At 43.2% G+C, this 17,942-nt stretch overlaps 1 protein-coding gene across 3 annotated transcripts in view; it reads left to right on the top strand.

Moving 5' to 3' along the window:
• GRIP2 (glutamate receptor interacting protein 2) overlaps positions 1-17,942 on the top strand; it is a 165,741-nt gene that overhangs the window by 42,284 nt on the left and 105,515 nt on the right. The window contains exon 1 of one of the 3 annotated variants that reach the window (XM_090021479.1): positions 9,409-10,283. The exons of the other annotated variants lie outside the window; for them this stretch is intronic. Coding sequence (XP_089877605.1) covers positions 10,244-10,283 — 40 coding nt within the window. The 5' untranslated portion in view covers positions 9,409-10,243. Of the gene's footprint in view, positions 1-9,408; positions 10,284-17,942 lie in introns of those variants that run through there. 3 annotated transcript variants of the gene reach the window in all.

The following is a 17,942-nucleotide window of genomic DNA, read 5'->3' as shown; positions in this document are numbered from 1 at the left end:
AAACCACCCAGAAACAAATGGGCTCTTCCCCACTGAAAATAGGAGACGGCAGAATGGCGAATTGTACCTAGCATGGGGTATGAGATTCCGTCTTTGCAATACACGTAATATACTGGACAGTGTTCAGTTGCTTTGACACAGAGTGCTTTTGAACATGAAGAAAACTTGCATTATTTTCACTTAAAGCAAGCACAGACACCGGGCGTGGAAGAACAGAATGCAGAAAAAGGCTACAGGAAACAATCTTGAAAAGAAAAGATATTTAAATGAGTAGCTCAGACACCCCGCACACTCACTCCTCCCCATGGGCAGATCTAGACTTTTGAAAAGAGGGTTGCAGATGGTGAGGTGTATCCTCATGTATAAAACAGCACATTTTTCTTCAGGTAAAACAAAAACCCCAAAAGCTGTACTAATATGCTAGGAGCCTAGGGCTTCATTATTCAGCTTAAGATGGAAGCAGAGACTAATGTAACTTCATTGGCATGAGTTAAAAACAATCTGCAGGATTGTGAAATAGGACCTTCCTTGCTAGGAGCAGCTAACAGACAGCAGAATTGCAGATTGGTGGAACATCAAAACCATTAAAAAGAAAAGAAGGTCATTAACACCTGTGAAGTGAAGAGTTTAGAATCCAGGCCCATCCACACTAAGCCTACATAGATTTTAAGTGAATCCATTAATAATTGTTTTAATCATGCACCGTGATGGCAAGATGCACAAGAACAATATTTATATATTTGGGGCCTAGGTTTTGTATGGCTTTTTTTTTTTACCTTATTTCCAATATGAATGATTTGCTGCAAGGTCGGACACTGCTTGCCTACCATGAGTTGGGGCCCACCCAAATTTCCTAGCTCTACCACCCCCTTATCATACACTTTATTTTTCATCTGTCTCATAGCAAGGCTTTTAATCTCTACGTTCTCTAGCATTTGCATGCTTATACTCATGAACACCGCGTGCCCCCGGAGGCTGGGGGGTCACCGCGACCGCCCGCAGGCGGCAGCACAGAATAGGCATGGTAGCGGCGAGCGAGGAGCTCCTGCAAGCAGTCGCGGTGGTGTCGGGGGCGAGGGGATGGCAACACCAACCAGCTGTTGGCGACTACCCACAGACGCCGCCAGCAGTGTTGGCGGTGCGGTGGCGGGGTGGTGAGTAGTGACCGCCCGAGGGTGCCTCTGGCATCGTCAGCAGCGGTTTTTGCAGGGGGTGCACGGACAAGCTCAGGGGGTGCATGTGCACCCCCTACACATTGCCAGTGCTTATACTGATCTCTCTCTCTCTGTCTGCAGAGTTGTTTCAGCTTGGGCACTAGGAAGCTGATCTCATCTACGGCCTGAGGCCTTTTTTTCTGCCAGATACATCAGCATAAAAGGCCTGTAAAATGCCCATAAAGTCTCACTAAGAAAACCATTGATGAGGGGAGCCTTATATCTTCCCTGGCAGGCACTGAGCCAGTTCCATCTATTCTTCCTACCATTAGCAAAAGTACAAAATTTTGCTACTGAAAACCAGCGAAAGTGAGTGATTCTGTCCGTCCTGTCTCACCTATTACTCTGTGTTCTGTGTAAATTAAAGTGTCGCCCAAACTTCTGACTCATTCTATACTTTGTGAGTGGGGTTTTCAATAAGTTTTCTATTGAAGCCATGGGGAGTTTTGTATTGACTTTAAGCAGAAAGCATTTAGGTGAAGGCCAAGTGTTTGTGAGCGTCTTACCCTGGCAGTCCGCTTGGGGATTGGTGTTGGATCACAAATCTCTTGCTGAAGTGGAACCTGGATGTTTTATTCCCTTCCATTGGGCACTTTCAGTAGCTATCTCCATTTCAACTTCTCTTTTATAAAGAGAAAGCTGAGGTACACTTTTACTGGGACCAAAGCCTAACTCTGCTAACAGGAGTCCAGTGTCAGCTCTTCAGGTCCATTTGCAATGTCCCAGGAACAAAAGCACATGTATTTCACTGCAGCTTACTTCTGTTGTGTTGTTCCTCCTTTTACAGTACTACCCAGAAGCTCGATTAAGCTACACGCTGGCAAATGCACTAGTACCCACTGGCCACATCCACACGAGGTGCTGACTGCACAGTTGTTGCTGTGCAATCATTTAATACTTGCATCCACAAGTTAATAAATGACTGTGCAGTACTGCACAGTATCACCAGTTACCATCCATGCACAGCTTCTTGGTGACACCGACTACGCAGTAGCACTGTGTCACATTTTGTGCCGTGCGATGCTATTGCGTAGTAGTAACTAGCTACTGCATGGTCAGCGTCTCATGTAAATGCGGCCACTCAGTAGTTTCCACCAGCGTTCTTCCCTCCAAACTGCAGCGTGCACGGCCTCACAGGTGTGCAAGTACACCTGGCACTGCAGCATAAGCGCGCCTGGGGGGCCACACATGCCACACAGCTTAGAGGAAATGCTGGTTTCTACTGCTGTCCAATGACGGAAACCCAAGAGCTCAGTGTAAACAGTGGACTCCCCATTGGGTATCTCTATGAACAATCAGAAATTACACAACCCAGCCTCTGCTGAATCCCATGTGTACCCTGAATAATTACCTCTGACACACTGTACCAAATGCAGTTTGCACACCAGAGCAGCTAGTAAATCCACAGGGTGTCCTTTAGCAAGGGTTATCTGTTGTCGTAGAAGAAAAGCTTTAAATAAAGGGTTTAAAAACTGCAGATGTTTCCTGGAACCAGTGCCTTCCTACTGTGTTCTAATCCTGGGGGGAGATGGGTTTAAGAGATCTAGAGTGTGATCAGGTTTGGAGCCTATTCTTTATAGTTATTGATCCTTGACTTAAGTAATCACCCATTATTCAGATAAAAAGATATTACTGGAGAAGTTGTTCCTGTAACTGAAGATGAAAGCATCCAGAAACCCCGAGAGAAGGGCTTTCAGATTATTTTAAAACTGGTGGTGATATGGTCCTCCATGCAGGTTTTGCTGTGTCTGCAACTCTATTACAAGAGTTATCTCCTATAATTTGTGATCCTTGGCTCATCTTTGAAACAAACATTTTGCCAAGTTTTATGAAATTGTCTGACAGATTGTGCTGCAATGCAAAGACCCCAAGGGCTTTTATTCCCCTCTGATACAGGGACATGCATGGGTAGGGGAATTAGAATAAAAAGCATCATGAACAAAAGCGCCTCTCTGTCTTGCCTATTTTATGACCCCTGATCTTTGTTTAAAGGGACACCATCAACCTGAATTGTATTTTCTGCCTTTCAAATGTTGTGCCCACTACTATTAAAACTAGCTGTTAGTAATTTTTCTGTTATATTCCCTTCCCTCCCCACCCCCTGCATTTGACCATTTCATACCATCCTGCCCCATTTCTTATGTTAGTTATCAGGTGCATTTCCTGTCTTATTCACTAACCTGATGACTTCCTGCTTGCATACTATTCTGGATGGGGTTCTCAGGCATGTTCTTCTCCATGTTTTGCAGAAGTAGACATAAGAAGCTGTGAAGGCATAGCATATGTGAAGACAGGGGGGGAAAAGGGTTGAAAGATGAGTCTCAGCATGTGGATAAGCAGTGCCCTTTGATCACCCAAAAAGTGTTTCTGAACTTCAGCTGGGAAGCAGGAAAAAAACAACATAAAAAAACCCTAAAATGTATTAAAAATATAAAGGTATTGTGCAATTAAGATATGCGGCTAAAAATACGATCTATTTTATTGGTTCACGTCATTTTGAAAGTCTCTTTACAAACCTTTAAACCAGCCATTTTCTCTCCTTCATTTATCTTGACCTGCTAGCGAAGTTTACACATCGGTCTCATGCCAGGAGGAAAGGATCAAGCCAACACAAATTCAGTGTTATGGCTTGAATGAAGAGGAAGTAGGGGAGGGTAGGCTGACGTTGATGGTTGTAAGCCAATTCCATCATGAGTGTAGTGGTGTTCATCCCAGATTGAATTTTATCTCATTTGGGTGTAAACATATCATGTATATTTTAGCAATGGAAATCGGGTGCCTATGTATGCATACCATTTAGGTAACAGAAAAGAAATTTCTGTCTCAATTTTGGAGTGTGGTAAGCAACCCTGGTGAAATTCACAGTGGACACTAATTGTGGGTAGACTATGACTAGTGACTTTTTTTAAAAGAGAAAAAAACCTCAGATACTCTAATTTAGTTTTTGTGGGTTGAATAAGCGTCTATTACCTTAAAGTGCATTCCAGCCCGATTCTGAATGAAATGCATAATCCTAGAACTTCGACTAGCTGGTGTCAGATGCAAGGGCCACTGCAGCTCCCTCTTCTCCTATTAGTCCCTTGGAGGCATCCTATGCTCGCTGGCCTCTTTCCCCCTACCCGCAGATGCAGCCATTGCTATTGGGCAGTGACAGATGGGGATCTCATGGTGGTTTTCTTTCTGAAATGGTTAAGCAGAACAAATGTGCAGCTGGAGTTTTATTCTGCTCTAATGATAAAGGAAATAGATGAGGGTCTTGAAAAACCCTTCAAAAATAGTCTCCGTCTTGGTGCTATAAGATCTTGTGCATGTGTGTGAACCAAGGGCCCTAATTGCCTCTTGGATGGGTCAATTTATCTTGCAGTGTCCATTATTGATAATAAATTAGCTTTTAAAGCTGGCTGGTGGAATTTGCTCTTAATGGATAGAGTGATCAAGGAGTTCTTGTTCTCCTGCTCTATGTTTAAATTACTTGGATACAAGACTTCTGTAAAAATCTGGGCTTTTTCTTCTCCGTGTAAGAAACTGAATTAAGTGCACTGCACTTTTTGCCCTAAATGCCCCAAATTCTGGATTTGTTTACTGTAGGGACAAGCCCTCTAGGAAGCCTAGGTCTGACTTTTAGAGTTGAAGGTGCTTATTAATAAATAAGTGTTGTGTCACAGCAAAGTGGAGCAAATACGGTAGGTTGTGGCTAGATGAGAGAGTGAACCAGCTGACTTCTTCTTCTTAATAAACTAGAGAGTGATGTGTAAAGCTTCCATTCCCATAAAGGCAGCATGAGGGTTGCAGTCTTATCGAAGCTGTTTTATCTGCTCTGTCACCGTAGAAGAGATAACAAAAAGTGGTGTTTCCACTTCATGCTCCCAGCTGGGACTGTAGAGGCACAGACTGTGATTGGAGAAATGAAGAGGAGGGGAGAAGGAAATTATATCTTCATTGAAACACAGAATAAAATTGAAAGTCCTTGAGCTTTTTCTTCTAAACCAATGGTGGCCAAATTGCGGCTTGCAAGCTGCATGAGGCTTGCCAGCACGGTTTTTGCAGCTCTCCAGGACTTCTTTGCTGAAGCCATACCTACTTCTCCCTGAGGCAGGGCTGATTACGGTACCAGGGGGTGGGGAGCAGTGGTCACCTCCACTCCAGGTTGCTCAGCGCTGCCCGTTCCCCACCGTTCTCCGGCTTCGGTGGAGGACCAGATGTAGCTCCCAGGGTGAGTAACTGTGGCCACCCCTGTTCTAAGTCATCCCTAACCCAAAGCAACATGGATTGTTGCAAAGGTATTCATACATGGTTAGAACTTCTGTGTTTTCCTTTTGCCATTTTTTCTGGCTAGTCATTCATTGAATAGCAGCAATTCAGCTGCCTTTACTAGTGTTTCCTGGGAATTGCTGCTATGAAGTGGCATAAGAGTCTTTTTATATTCTTACAAGCATACTGAATGGTCCAAGAGAGACCATTAAAATACTCTGATGTAATGTCCCATGGTGTGTTGGATCATTTACTATGGGCTTCTGCATTCTGTTAAACAAGTATTGTCTCCGGATGGGGCACTGAACTTCAATTCAGCCGGACCCTGTCCATCACTTTCCGAATGACCCATTCTTTCCCCAGCCTGGTGGTTTGTATAAATTACATCCTGTAAATGTACAGTGCCAAGCTAATCTAGGTCCTGCTAAACTTGTACTGTCTCCCTTGTCTTAAGTTTTTGCGAGCTTTAAATGTAACTAAAGGGTGCACTGGTAAAGGATGCCACTTTGTAGAGAAGGAGGAAAGACCATGAGAAACGACATAAGCCAGACTTTGGTGTGCATCTGTCTGTCTGTATACACCTGATCTAATATTCTTCGCATATCTGAAACTCCCACAGGAATCGGAAATTTTGGGGGGCAAAGAATTCTGGACTGGGCTTACGTTTTTCTCCTATGAAAGGGTTTTTTTTCTGTTTGTTTGGGGGTTTTTTAATTTCTATTAGTCCTAGGTGACTGACTTCCATTTAGCTAAAGGATTCCAATGGGCACCAAGCAGCAGCAAGAACCAGTCAATTTTTAAGTGAGGCCTTTTAGCACATATTTGAAAGCAGGAGTGTTGTTGGACAGCTATTAATTCATGGCGTTCAATCACAACATTAATGTCAAGAGGTGAAAGAGGATGGATAGATTGTTGCCTCAAGCCAAATCTCTGCTTACTGTTGAACTGGTTTACCCTGCCACAGTTCAGATTGATGCCTTCTTCTAATGTTTTATGGTAACTGTATATTTTTTGTGTCACACTGTATCATTTTGGCTGCCTGATGTGTCCTCATGTGCACAGTCCACCTTTCCCCTCCCCACCTCATCATGAGAGAGTCAAGCTGTTGACTTCACCTGGAAAAATATTGCTACCAGAAATTTCAAGCAAGCATAGTGCTTTTGTGCTTTGGCTAGTATCCATAAGTCAGACCTCCTCACTCTGTCATTTTCCTCCTTTCCCCACATCCTCTCATGACTGCCTTTTTTATTTTAACGATGGCACCTTTTAAACATATCATTGTGCTTACACCTTTAACAAAAATAAAAAGCTATGAACTGTAGATAGTGATGTCTTTTTTTGCTAGCAGAACAGTACATAATCCTCAAATTAGAGGTTTCTGATTGCATTTGTTCCCTAAGAAGAAAATCTCCAAGTGAAGCCAATGTAATTTTTAAGATTCAATTTCTCCTCTGCAGAAACATTAATAGCAGTGCGAAAAGATTTCTAATTACAAATTTTGACTCAATTACTAATTAAGTCTATTGTCAGACAGAACTACTCTTTTTTTTTACAAACAAATCATGGACTAAAATATCTCTCCCACGAGTGTGTTTGTTTTACTAATTTTATCTATTGTGTGTAAGTCATCTGAGCCTGAAACAGTTGAGTTCAAATGGAGGCAAAGATATTACTGCACTTCTATCTTAGCAGAAAGCTTAGGCCTCCTCTGAAATGCAGGTGTCGTCACTCAATTATCAAACCCCGAAAGGTCTTGTACTTTGGCCAGTCTACATAAAGTTTTGTTAGGGAAACTTTTGTTGTCTGTATGCTGTTACCAGCAAAATCCATAATGTAGCTGCAGTTATGCTTGTCCTTTTCACCATTATAGCTTATTAAATTTCTGGAATGGCTAGAAATAATACCTGCAGAGGTTCTCAGTGGTGGATATAAACAATGTCTACAATAAGAGAATTTACTTGTACAGTTCAACTAGTAAAGCTTTTCTAGTGTAAATAGACTCTGGGCAGGATATGGAATGGAAGCGGTTCTAAGTTCACAGCACAATCCTTCAGTGTTGCCAAAAGTGACTTGCTGTGATCCTTCACCTTTGTTGCATGCTGTTGCAGAGAAAGGCAGCATCAGACTGGGACTTATAAACAGAAATGCTGTATATCAACATCCTTGCACTCTTGCTCAGCAGTGGTTAGACCTCAGCTAGAGTACTGGGTCCAGTTCTTGGACACCACACTTCATTGTGCTCTCAGAGAGACTCCAAAAGAAAGCAACAAAAATCATCAGAGTATAGGACAGGTGGGTTTGCATCATCTCAGGAAGAAAGGAATTGAGGAGAGACCTGACAGCAGTCTTCAAATATGTAAAAGGTACCGCAAAGGGGAAAGTAAGAAAGTGTTTTCCATGTCCATTGAGCATAGAGCAAGGCATAGTTGGCTTAAATGTAGCAAGGGTGATTTAGGTTAGATGTTAGGAAGAGCTAACTGTAAAGATAGTTAAACACTGGAACTCCACCCCACTGTGGTATGGAATCTCCATCACCAAAGTCTTTATACAGTAGGTTAGACAACTGTCTGTCAAGGTTAGTTTGGGGGTATTTGATCCTGTGTTCAGGCAAATGGACGGGTTGGAGTGGACCCTAAGACTAGGGACAGAAGTTACACACACATAAACCAGTTTAAGTGATCAGAAAGTGGTTTAAACATGCAACAGAACAGAAGTTCAGTGTACATAAACCAGTTTCAAAATGGCTGAAACTGGCTTAAGATAAACCTGGTTGAATGTAGTATCAGACTTAACTGATTTGGGTCAAACCAGTATGTGAAATTTCTGTCCCAGGCCATGTCCTGGTTCAAGTTAAATCAGAGTCTCCCAGCATGCTTTGCAGCCCTGGGCTGGGCTGTGCTGTCTGCTCCAGTGGAGAAGGGTTGGTGGGGGGAAGCAGGGACTGCCCGCACTAGACAAAGCCCAGTTGGAGTCTGAGGCTGGGGAGGGGGGTTAAACTTTCCTTCTCCTGAGTACAGAGCTGCCCTGCCCTGCCCTGCTAAAACTTTGCTGCTGGCTGCAACTGTAAGCTACAAATCCCAGAGGCACCTGGAAGCAGGAAAAGAAACTGATGAGCAACCCTGCAGAGTCCTGTTGTTGTGATTCTGGACTGCAAATCCCAGAGACCTCAGGGGCAGCAGGAAGAGGAAGTGAACACACAGCCCATTCTGGCTGTGCCAAAGAGCTGTGCTCTAGCACACCCTGGCTTCTGACCTAAGCCACTGCAGGCATGTGGATGCATTTCATGCATCAAAAGTGAACGCCTGTCCAGTTGTTCTCAGTTTTAATCTGTGCATCTTAGACTAACCTGCAAAGACTGAATTGATTCAGCCTCAGGCTTTTTGACTGTCTGTACTTAGGCTGTCTTTTTCTGTTTTTTCTGTAGCAGAGTATGTGGTTTTAGTTTTATAGCAAAGTAAACATTGGGTTGGTATGATGACTCTCTAGTCCAATAACCTCTGTCCTGTAAAGAGCAGTACCAGATGCTGCAGTGTAACACATGCAGCAGCCTATGCCAGGAAACCAAATTAGCTGGGGATCAGTTGATCATGCTTGTACCGATACTTTGGTCTCCTACAAATACCTCATTCCTTTTGTGCTTTCCTAGTTTCTGGTGTGTATCCAAGGTGTGAGCAAAATACAGAATTCTTAGGATTTGTCCCATCTATTTTAAAACAAAGCAAAAAATGTCTCCTGCTCATTCTCTTCTCCACAGAGTTAAACTGAGTAAGAGAAGCATGCAGTGATTGCTAGTCTGCCTTTCCAAGAAGGGGTTAAACTGAGTTTTCAGAAAATGCTGTAGGCAGGACACGAGACTGCAGCTTATTACTCCCTTACACTCTGTATGTGTGCATGTGTTTGGGAGGGAGTATAATGCTTTGACAGCAGCTTGACATTGCCTTGAAAGGTGCTGGAAGCTCTACAAGCATTTGCCAAAGGGGGTGGGGGAGAGGAAAGCGTGTCAAGCAATACTGCAGTCACAGCCCGTTCTCCTGCTTGGAAAGGCTGCTGCAACTTGGAGATTTCCGTCAGGCTTAGCTGCCCTCCAACTTTGCAACTGGGGATTGTGCAGAGAAAGGACTCGGAGGCACAGGAGGGAACCCCCCACTGCAGCTGGAGTGTCGCAAGCTGCTCGCTTTTCTTTTTTTCTTTTTCATGAATTCCCATGTCAAGGAACAAAAGGGCAAATAAGCTGCCTGAACGGGATGATGGCTGCACTCCAATGTGGTACAAGTTGGAGTATCACTGGGAATGAAGTGCCTGCTTCATATTTGCTGCATCTGCCAGAGAGTCAGGGTTTAAGTTGCCACTGCTCCTTAACCAGCTGCTCCTTTTAATCATTACATTTACAACTTTTGCCCCGCATTGCCTGCTGGCTGGTCAGTCTGGCAGATCTGATGCTGGATTTTTAAGAACAGCTAAAGATCTTGTAGCCTCGGGCATTCTCTCATTTTCAAACCAGAGCAGATCTTGAGAATCTGGTTTCTCAAATATCTGAGTGTGTCATTTATTATTATTTTTTAAAGGCAGTGCAGCATTTTGGGATCGTCGCAGAGTGGTGTCAATTGGACTTATTTTCCTTTTAAGTGGAGGAGCACAGAGTGCTTTGTAACCCTGCTCTGTTGTGGGAGACAGCCTGAAAGTGAGCTGGCTGTAAAGTGATTCCAGTGCAGCCAGGGGAGAGAGAGAAAGGAGCTGGTATTGCAATTAGCTGAATGCTTTGATAGATAATAGCCGACATGCTTTGTGGACTGAAAAAGGATTTACAGTCAGACTTTGGTGAGTGAGCCTGTATTTTCCCCTCTATTAGTGTACTTCCTTTTTTACTCTTCATTGTTTTCAGTTTTCTTTCTTTTGGTCACTATAAATCCAAGTAGCATGTTTGTGTGCTAAGCTCACGCGTGTGTTCAAATCCAAACCTTGGTGTCTATGCTATGTTTGAATTGCTTTTGTAAAATGTGCCTTTACTCCCATGGAAAGAATTTCCACTGGAGAGCCCCCTTCATAATGCTTTGCCTCTCCTCTTTCACCTTATAGCTGCCTGCAGGCAGCGTGGTGGAGGGTCTGCTTGCAAGTCACCCAGAATACTACAGAAGACCTTCTAATGTTTCCTGAAAGCTTACGTGCACCTTTTTTTGAAAGTCTGTTTTGAAGATCAGTGTATAAAAAGACTGACTAGTCGGTGGGAGTGGGGGGAAGCTTGGGGGTGCACGTGGATGTGTTCTAGGAAACAAATCGGCCAAACGCTGCTAGACTTCTGACATTGTTCCCCAGCACAAGTTTAATCCACTATTACATGGTATACCACAAAGGTCTTGGCTCGCACTAGAAAACAGCCAGCATGACAAGAAGGTAGACTGTGTGGAGATGCAGGACTGAGCTCTAAACTATGAATGTGGATCAGACACAGTTCCTTTATTCCCAGTATTCCTGTGTGCTGAGAAAAGGTTTAAGGGCACCTTTGAGGGAGGTTATGGACACAAAAAGCCTGCCACAGGCCCTTTTAGGACAAATGGTATTAGAAATATAACCAGAGTAAAATATGAGAGCCCTCTTTGGCTGTTGCGTGTTACAGTTCTGCTTATTGCAGCTTTCACTTGGAGCATATACTGCAGGAAGTTTGCTTTCCTATTTGATGGAAGCTCCCTTCTCTGAAAAGAAAGAGATCACAGTGGTTTCTGAATCAATTGACATGGCTTGAAGCTGATTAGTGGAATATGCTTTGTCCTTCACCTTGCCCTGCCAGTGCCTGAGCAAACCAGACCCAGGGAGAGACAGTCCAAAAATGTGCGATCTCCAACCAATCTGAACCAGATACTTGAACTGGCTCTTCCTAATGGGAAAAACAAGTCAGTATAGCTTGTTTAAGCAATGTTTAATTAATGACGGAGATGTTTGCTTAGGCACAGATGTCTACCTTATTGTGCTGGTACAGTTTTTCAAGTGGACTGAGGTGTCTCGTGCAGCAGGGAGCTTCTGAGCGGGTGATCTAATGCTGCAAGAATGTAGGCATTCAGAGAAAAGATTTCAAAAGACAACTTGGCAGGACCCCCATTGGCTCTCGGAGCTGGTAACGAGGTAGAGGGCATGCTACCTCTGTTCCTGATTGTGATCTAGTGATCTGCAGAGGCTGCCCATGGGGGAGTACTGCGTCCAGTTCTGGGCGCCGCACTTCAAGAAGGATGTGGAGAAGCTTGAGAGAGTCCAGAGAAGAGCCACTTGTGTGATTAGAGGCCTGAAGAACAAGCCATATGAGGAGAGGCTGAGTGGGATACGGGACTCTTCAGCTTAGAAAAGAGATGACTTTGGGGGGGATTTGGTGGCAGCTTACAAATATATCGGGGTGTGCATCAGACGCTAGGCAAACAACCCTTCACTGAAGCGCCCCAGGGGAAAACCAGAAGCAATGGTCATAAACTCCTAGAAGAAGGTTTCAGATGGGATATAAGGAAACATTTCTTCACAGTTCGTGTGATTAGACTCTGGAATAGACTCCCAGCGGTGGTGGTGCAGGCACCTACCCTGGAGATCTTCCAAAGGAGACTGAATGCACATCTTGCTGGGGTTATTTGACCCCAGCAGTCTTTCCTGCCCAGAGCAGCGGGGCTGGACACGAAGATCTCATGAGGTTCCTTCCAGCCCTAAACTTCTGCGAGTGTTGTGTAGGATACAAGAAAAGTTGCCTGTGAGGAACTCAATTGAGTCGCCTATGACAGTTGGCACTAATGCACTAACTGCTGGTGCAACGTGACATCACATTGTGGGAAGTGAATGTTAGATCCTTGTTTCTTAAACAATGGAATAGTACTGCCTGCACTAAAAACCAGACTCTGTTAGACAAAGCTGCAAGGGGCTAATCAACCTGTGTGTAGCCCTGCCATCTTTATACGGAGGCAGTATATCACAGAGCGTGGGTTCCTGAAGCTTTCTTAACTGAGAAATAAAAATTAAACTTCTATCATGCTCAGCAAGTTTCTTCCGGGTTGCACCTAGCAGCACACCGTGGCTGGGTGTCTTGGATCAACCTTAGACTTGGAGGAAGCATCTCTTTCATGATTCCCTAGAAAATTATGGCTTTCTTTTGCTATGACTAAATTAACTGTCAGCAGAGGAGAAGTGGGACTGTCTTGTTGCCTACATTCCTTTCTTCCAGCCTTTTTAGCTACCCTACTTAAGCCTGAGTAGCACGTGGAGGATTTTTATGTCTCCACACTATTTTAATGATAAATTAGATATGGTAGTTAACATAACTTTTTGGTCATTCAAATGTGTTTTTAATAAGATTTTCCCCTATTAAAAATATTTTTAATTTGACTTTCTGACAAATTCCTTGTCCTTATGTGGAGGGCATCTGAGAAGAAAACACATGTCTTTATATATCCAGTTTTTAAAGTGACTTGACTTGACATTATAAAGCCAATGAGCAAACCTCAATGACAGGTGGTTCGGTCTGGACCACATGAGTTTCCAGAACTCTCAGGCCAACCCTCCTGTCTGCTCCCTGGTTATTTTAGAAAGGGTCTCAGTAGGTTGTTTTCATGTAATGGTATTTTTCTTGAAAATGCTATTCTAGTCAGGACCAGGAAATGCATAGCAGCACAGGAACCAAACCCACCTTCAAGAGGAAGGTTTAGGGTTGCTTATTTATCAGAACCAACTCACCATCTCCTCCCCCATCACATCAAAGAAGCATAATGGACTATTTCCAAGGTTCCGTCATTTAGGAGGTGTAAGATGGGAGAGAAAAGCCGTAGCTATTTGCACCATACACAGCCAGTAGCCTAATGCATCACCAGTTTGTTCTGCTTTTAGTTTTGATGAGGAAAAGGAAGTGATCAGAAAGCCTGCAGGGTCCTGCTGCTGTGTTTCTGGACTGCAAGTCCCATAGCAGAATTGGCATGACAGAAGGAGAATAAGCTTTAATGCCAGTCAGAATTCCTAGCTACAACCTGATTGCAGACTTGACCAGTAAGAGAGGAGATCCAACTTAGGAAAGCCTCATTAGGACTGTTTGCAACACTGGCAATTAGATAAAATCTTGTGTGGACATGGTAATTTACTGAGGAATGATGTAGAGAAGAAAATCTAGAAGGCATGATGCTCGTTAGTGTGTCTGTCTCCATTCTTTCTGTCATTGGAGATCCTATTTGTAGTACTGGTGAAAAGTATTGGGTTGATGTCCTTCATACTAAAATCCTCCACATACAGGAATGATGGCAACCTTCCCATCCCTTCACAATTTCCAAACAGTCAGCTTCAGTCCCCATCTGTAGGGATGTCTGCGGCAGTGTTGGCCATCAAGACTGTTTTTCTAATAAGTCTTTGACTTCCCTGCTTGAGTTGCCAACCCTGGTTCCCCAGAGGTGGTGGATTTTCATATGGAAACTTTGAGATGACCAAGTTGCTGCATGCACTAAACAACCAGCAGGTAGCAATGACTTTGGGGTCTCTTCTAGCTCGTGCCAAGCATTCATCATGAGCTCTGCATTCTGTTAGAAATCTCCTAAATTATTTGGACCCTAATCCTCTTTTTTCCCCCTGCATGTTATCTTGTAGTTCATGACTAACTTTACAGCTGTGTAACAACAGAGTGCTGCATTGAATATATAAAATCAGCCATGAAAAACAAGATTGTTTAGGACCATTAAACAGGAAACCTCTGATCCTTTGCAACTAAGAAACTGGTGGTTCTAATGTAAAATACGTTGTAACATTCTGTGGGTTTTATGAGATGTCCGTAAGGGGACATGAGGAAATTCTTATAGTTTCTAGACGGAGTAATTTTATCTTGCTTGATTTTTTTTTCACAGTGGTATTATTGAATGTAGCTCCTATTCTTTTGATATCCCTCAAGCTTCTTAAAATGCAGGTTGGTTTTGCATAAGTGACAGAAGAGAAAGATGAGATGCAAAACTCTTTCATTTAAGAGATTACAGACATCTTCACCACGTCATTTGGGGTTCTATGCTAAGCAAGGTGGTCTTTTATTTGGGATTTTCTGGACCCAAAAGAAGAGGTTTTGCTTTGCCAAATGTCAGCCATTCATTGTAGACAAGCTCATTCCTGTTAGCATATAAAGTGGAATTGAGTTATAGCTTTGTTGCAGAGATGGCGCATTTCAGTTCGAAATTGCTGTTTATCGTACAAAATATGCACAGCAATTAGATTCCTTTCCCACCCTTTACCACAGGCTTTCCAGATAGGTTGGCCTAGTTTTCTTCCTTTCTCCTCCTTTACTTAATGTACATAGCGGGCCCTGGTAAACTTTTGGAGCTCAGCCCTGTTCCAAGTCCGCTGGGAGAGGGACACTGTCCCTGTATCAGGATCATTATAGTTAGAATTCCCTTAGCACTCTTTAGCATTACTAGTGGCAGCATTATGTTGTTGGAATGCCAGCAACACATATCCAGGGTCCAATTTCTACATCCCAAAGTTCACTTTCCTGTCCAGGCAGTAAAATAAATGTTTTACCTACAAATGGAATAGGTGCACTGTGGTATTCTTTTGACTAAGACATCTGAGGAAATCCAGTACTATGTACTACTCTCTGTTAGGCCAGAAGGAGCCAGTTAATTTGGTAGTAAAGGAGCCAGTGATGGCTGCAATGCAAAAAATCACTTAGTAGTTAAGGCCCTGCTCTGTAAATGCTTCAGCAGATGCATAAAGTATTTAAATTATCCCATTGGTTTATATGTCAGATTAAGTCTTTATAGTTTGGAGATCCCTAGGCTTCCTAATTTGTGTGTCTCTGCCCAGGGCAGTGGTTCAGTTGCTCAGGAGCAGACTGTTCATGTAGGACGTTGAGAAATCCTGGTTGTATACCGAGAACCACCTCTTGAAGATACCTGACCTGAAGACACTTGACAGTCTGATTCTGATTAGTATGTTCTTTTATTATTCCCTTCCTGATAGTAAAATAGCATTTTTATGAATTATTCTGAATGTTCTTAACTTCCTAATTAATAACTTGTGATTTTGAATTCACTTTGATAACTTTAGAGACATAATAAAAATAATACAGGAGTGAAATACCCTTTCTTTCTGTTCCCATCAACTACTACCTCCAATTTTTTTATTATTATTTTAATCAGAATCTTTATTTTTTTGGCCATGTGTTTTTTGTTCAAGGATCTGGTAATTATATGCTTGGGGATGAAGGCTTTTGAAAAGCATCTTTCCCAGCAATTTTCAGCTGGAGATGTGGATAAAAATATCTCCCCAGTTTTTATCAGAAATGTTTTCAGTAATGTGCAGTGAGGAGCTGTGCCTTCACTCAATTCATCCTGGAATAATTTGCTTCACAGGGAAATTCGTTTCCTAGATGCTGTAGATGCCAACATAGTTGGCAGCTGCAGGATTTTGCAAAAAGAGACCAGAAATGAAAATTGCTGTGAAACAAATTGTGCCTACACCTGGAAACCATGAAAGGATAGGATATAATTTTTTTTTTCATAAATCACTGTTAATTTGCTTTGCATATCCCTTCCCAAAATGGCCTCACAAAAGCTATTTAGCATCATCAAGATGTGAGGAGATGATCCCACTTAATCATGCCTTGCAACAGATCTGCTTCTTATTGTGCAAGTTCATGAAATGATGCAAGAAAGGTGAAACGAATTGTTATTTTCTGCACAGTAGGGACTGTGGCTTCCCACCTTAAATTAATAATTGTTACCATCTCTAGAAATCCAAATGAGACTGTCAGTTAAGAGCCGTTTTGGTGAGGGAAATACTGGAGTTAAGGTCAGACTGCATAGGGACAGAAAAAAGTAAGTTAAAAGATTCCTAGCCCAGAGGGGAGCAGTACATTGTACCACAGGGCACTGGGAGTGAAAAACTGTCATTATATTACATTTTTTGGATCTCATTGATGATCATGGGCTGAGATAGGTGGCTGTGCCCTTCCACTAGTAACAATTCATAGAGACCTCTCCACCCTTCTAGCGTTCTAGGAACACAGAGGTGGAAGGGACCACCTGAGCCAGTGAGTCCAGTCCTCTTCATTTGCAGGTGATCGTTAACCAAAAAAATCTCCAAAATCTCCACTTTGAGCCCTCTCCCCCAACACAAGGAACAATACCCGAAACACCGAGAAGGACACTGCTAATGCCCTGCTGCTGCAACAACATTGGCAAGACCTTGATTTCTGTGTGACCACTGCTAGATAGCTCTTGCTTCAGGTCTGGTTGCTTTTAAGGGCTAGGAAGAAATTCCTTCTCCATTCTGAAAATATTACAAGTTTCTGACTTTTTTTATCTTTTTCTAAGGTGTTGGACATTGGCCCCAGCTAGATGTGGGAACTTGGCTGGATGCACTGAACCTCTGAAGGATAATTTTAAAACCTCTCAAATGTCTCTCTGGTGGCTCTTGCTCATACACTCAGAGTGAAACCAGTTGCCAAATCCAGGGTCAAGAAGGATTTTTTCCTCAGGTCAGACTGACATGAATATTGCCTTTCTCAGTAGGGTGAGGCATGGCCCTCTTGCCAGGATAATTTGAGCATATTTTATCCTGACTAATGTTCTGCCATTGCAGTAGCAAGGCTGTGGTTGTGGCCTTGTGTCTCCTGCTCTTTACTGGTTGACACTTCGGTAGGTATTTTTTACAGGGTATCTCAGGGATCACGGTGTATGAGAGGGATGCGAGTAGACGTTCATATGGACTTTTTGGGTTCCCTGCCCATGCAAAGTGCGGGAGATGCCTACCCAGTCCCATAGTCCATCCAGGGAACCAATGTGTCGGGGAGTTTCCTCTGCTTCCAAGTAATGCATTTGCAAAGCCAACATCTGGGAAAATGTACTAAGGAAGACACGTGACAGGAGAACTCTTGCCTTCTATTTAATGTAAATCCCATGTTAATCTTGTGATCCATCACTTTCCAAGCCACTCTGGCCAATTAACTGAATGAGTGTTTAAAAGTAACCTCTCAAGCTGCAGGCACCAGCCAGTTCTGTCTTCCTGCACTTAAGCTCCCCTTTCTCTACATTGAAGTGGTCCTGCTGAGTATGTCTATCACTGTCATCAGGGCCATAGCATCAAGGCATTCACTCTAGGGCTCTGACTGCTGCCAGGGTTTGCAAACTAAGCAGCTGCAGTAATGGATGGGGGAGGGAATGGGAAGGAATTAGACTGAGTGAATTATTTTTGAATAAAATCCCTCTCCTAACTTGCCTCTGCGATCTTCCCTTAACATTCAAGTGTGCTGGGCAGAGGGATCCGGCCAATTCACTGAAGGGGCAGTAAGTGCTGTCCTCAGAAATTGTGGAAGCCAAGCTTTTCCAAAGTCTGCAAGCTCAGGCATTTGCCACACCAGCTTTCTCTCCTTTTAAGTGTCACTTTATCATTCAGCACCTGCCTGTAGCAGTACCACAAACCATAATAGGCAATTAGCTCGTAGCAGATTTATGTGACGTTGCATTTCATGAGCAAACAATCATG

Source organism: Crocodylus siamensis, chromosome 11 (assembly GCF_052110815.1).
Source record: "Crocodylus siamensis isolate JL-2025a chromosome 11, ASM5211081v1, whole genome shotgun sequence".
Classification (NCBI taxonomy): Eukaryota; Metazoa; Chordata; order Crocodylia; family Crocodylidae; genus Crocodylus; species Crocodylus siamensis.
This window is presented reverse-complemented; position numbering and strand designations above follow the sequence as displayed.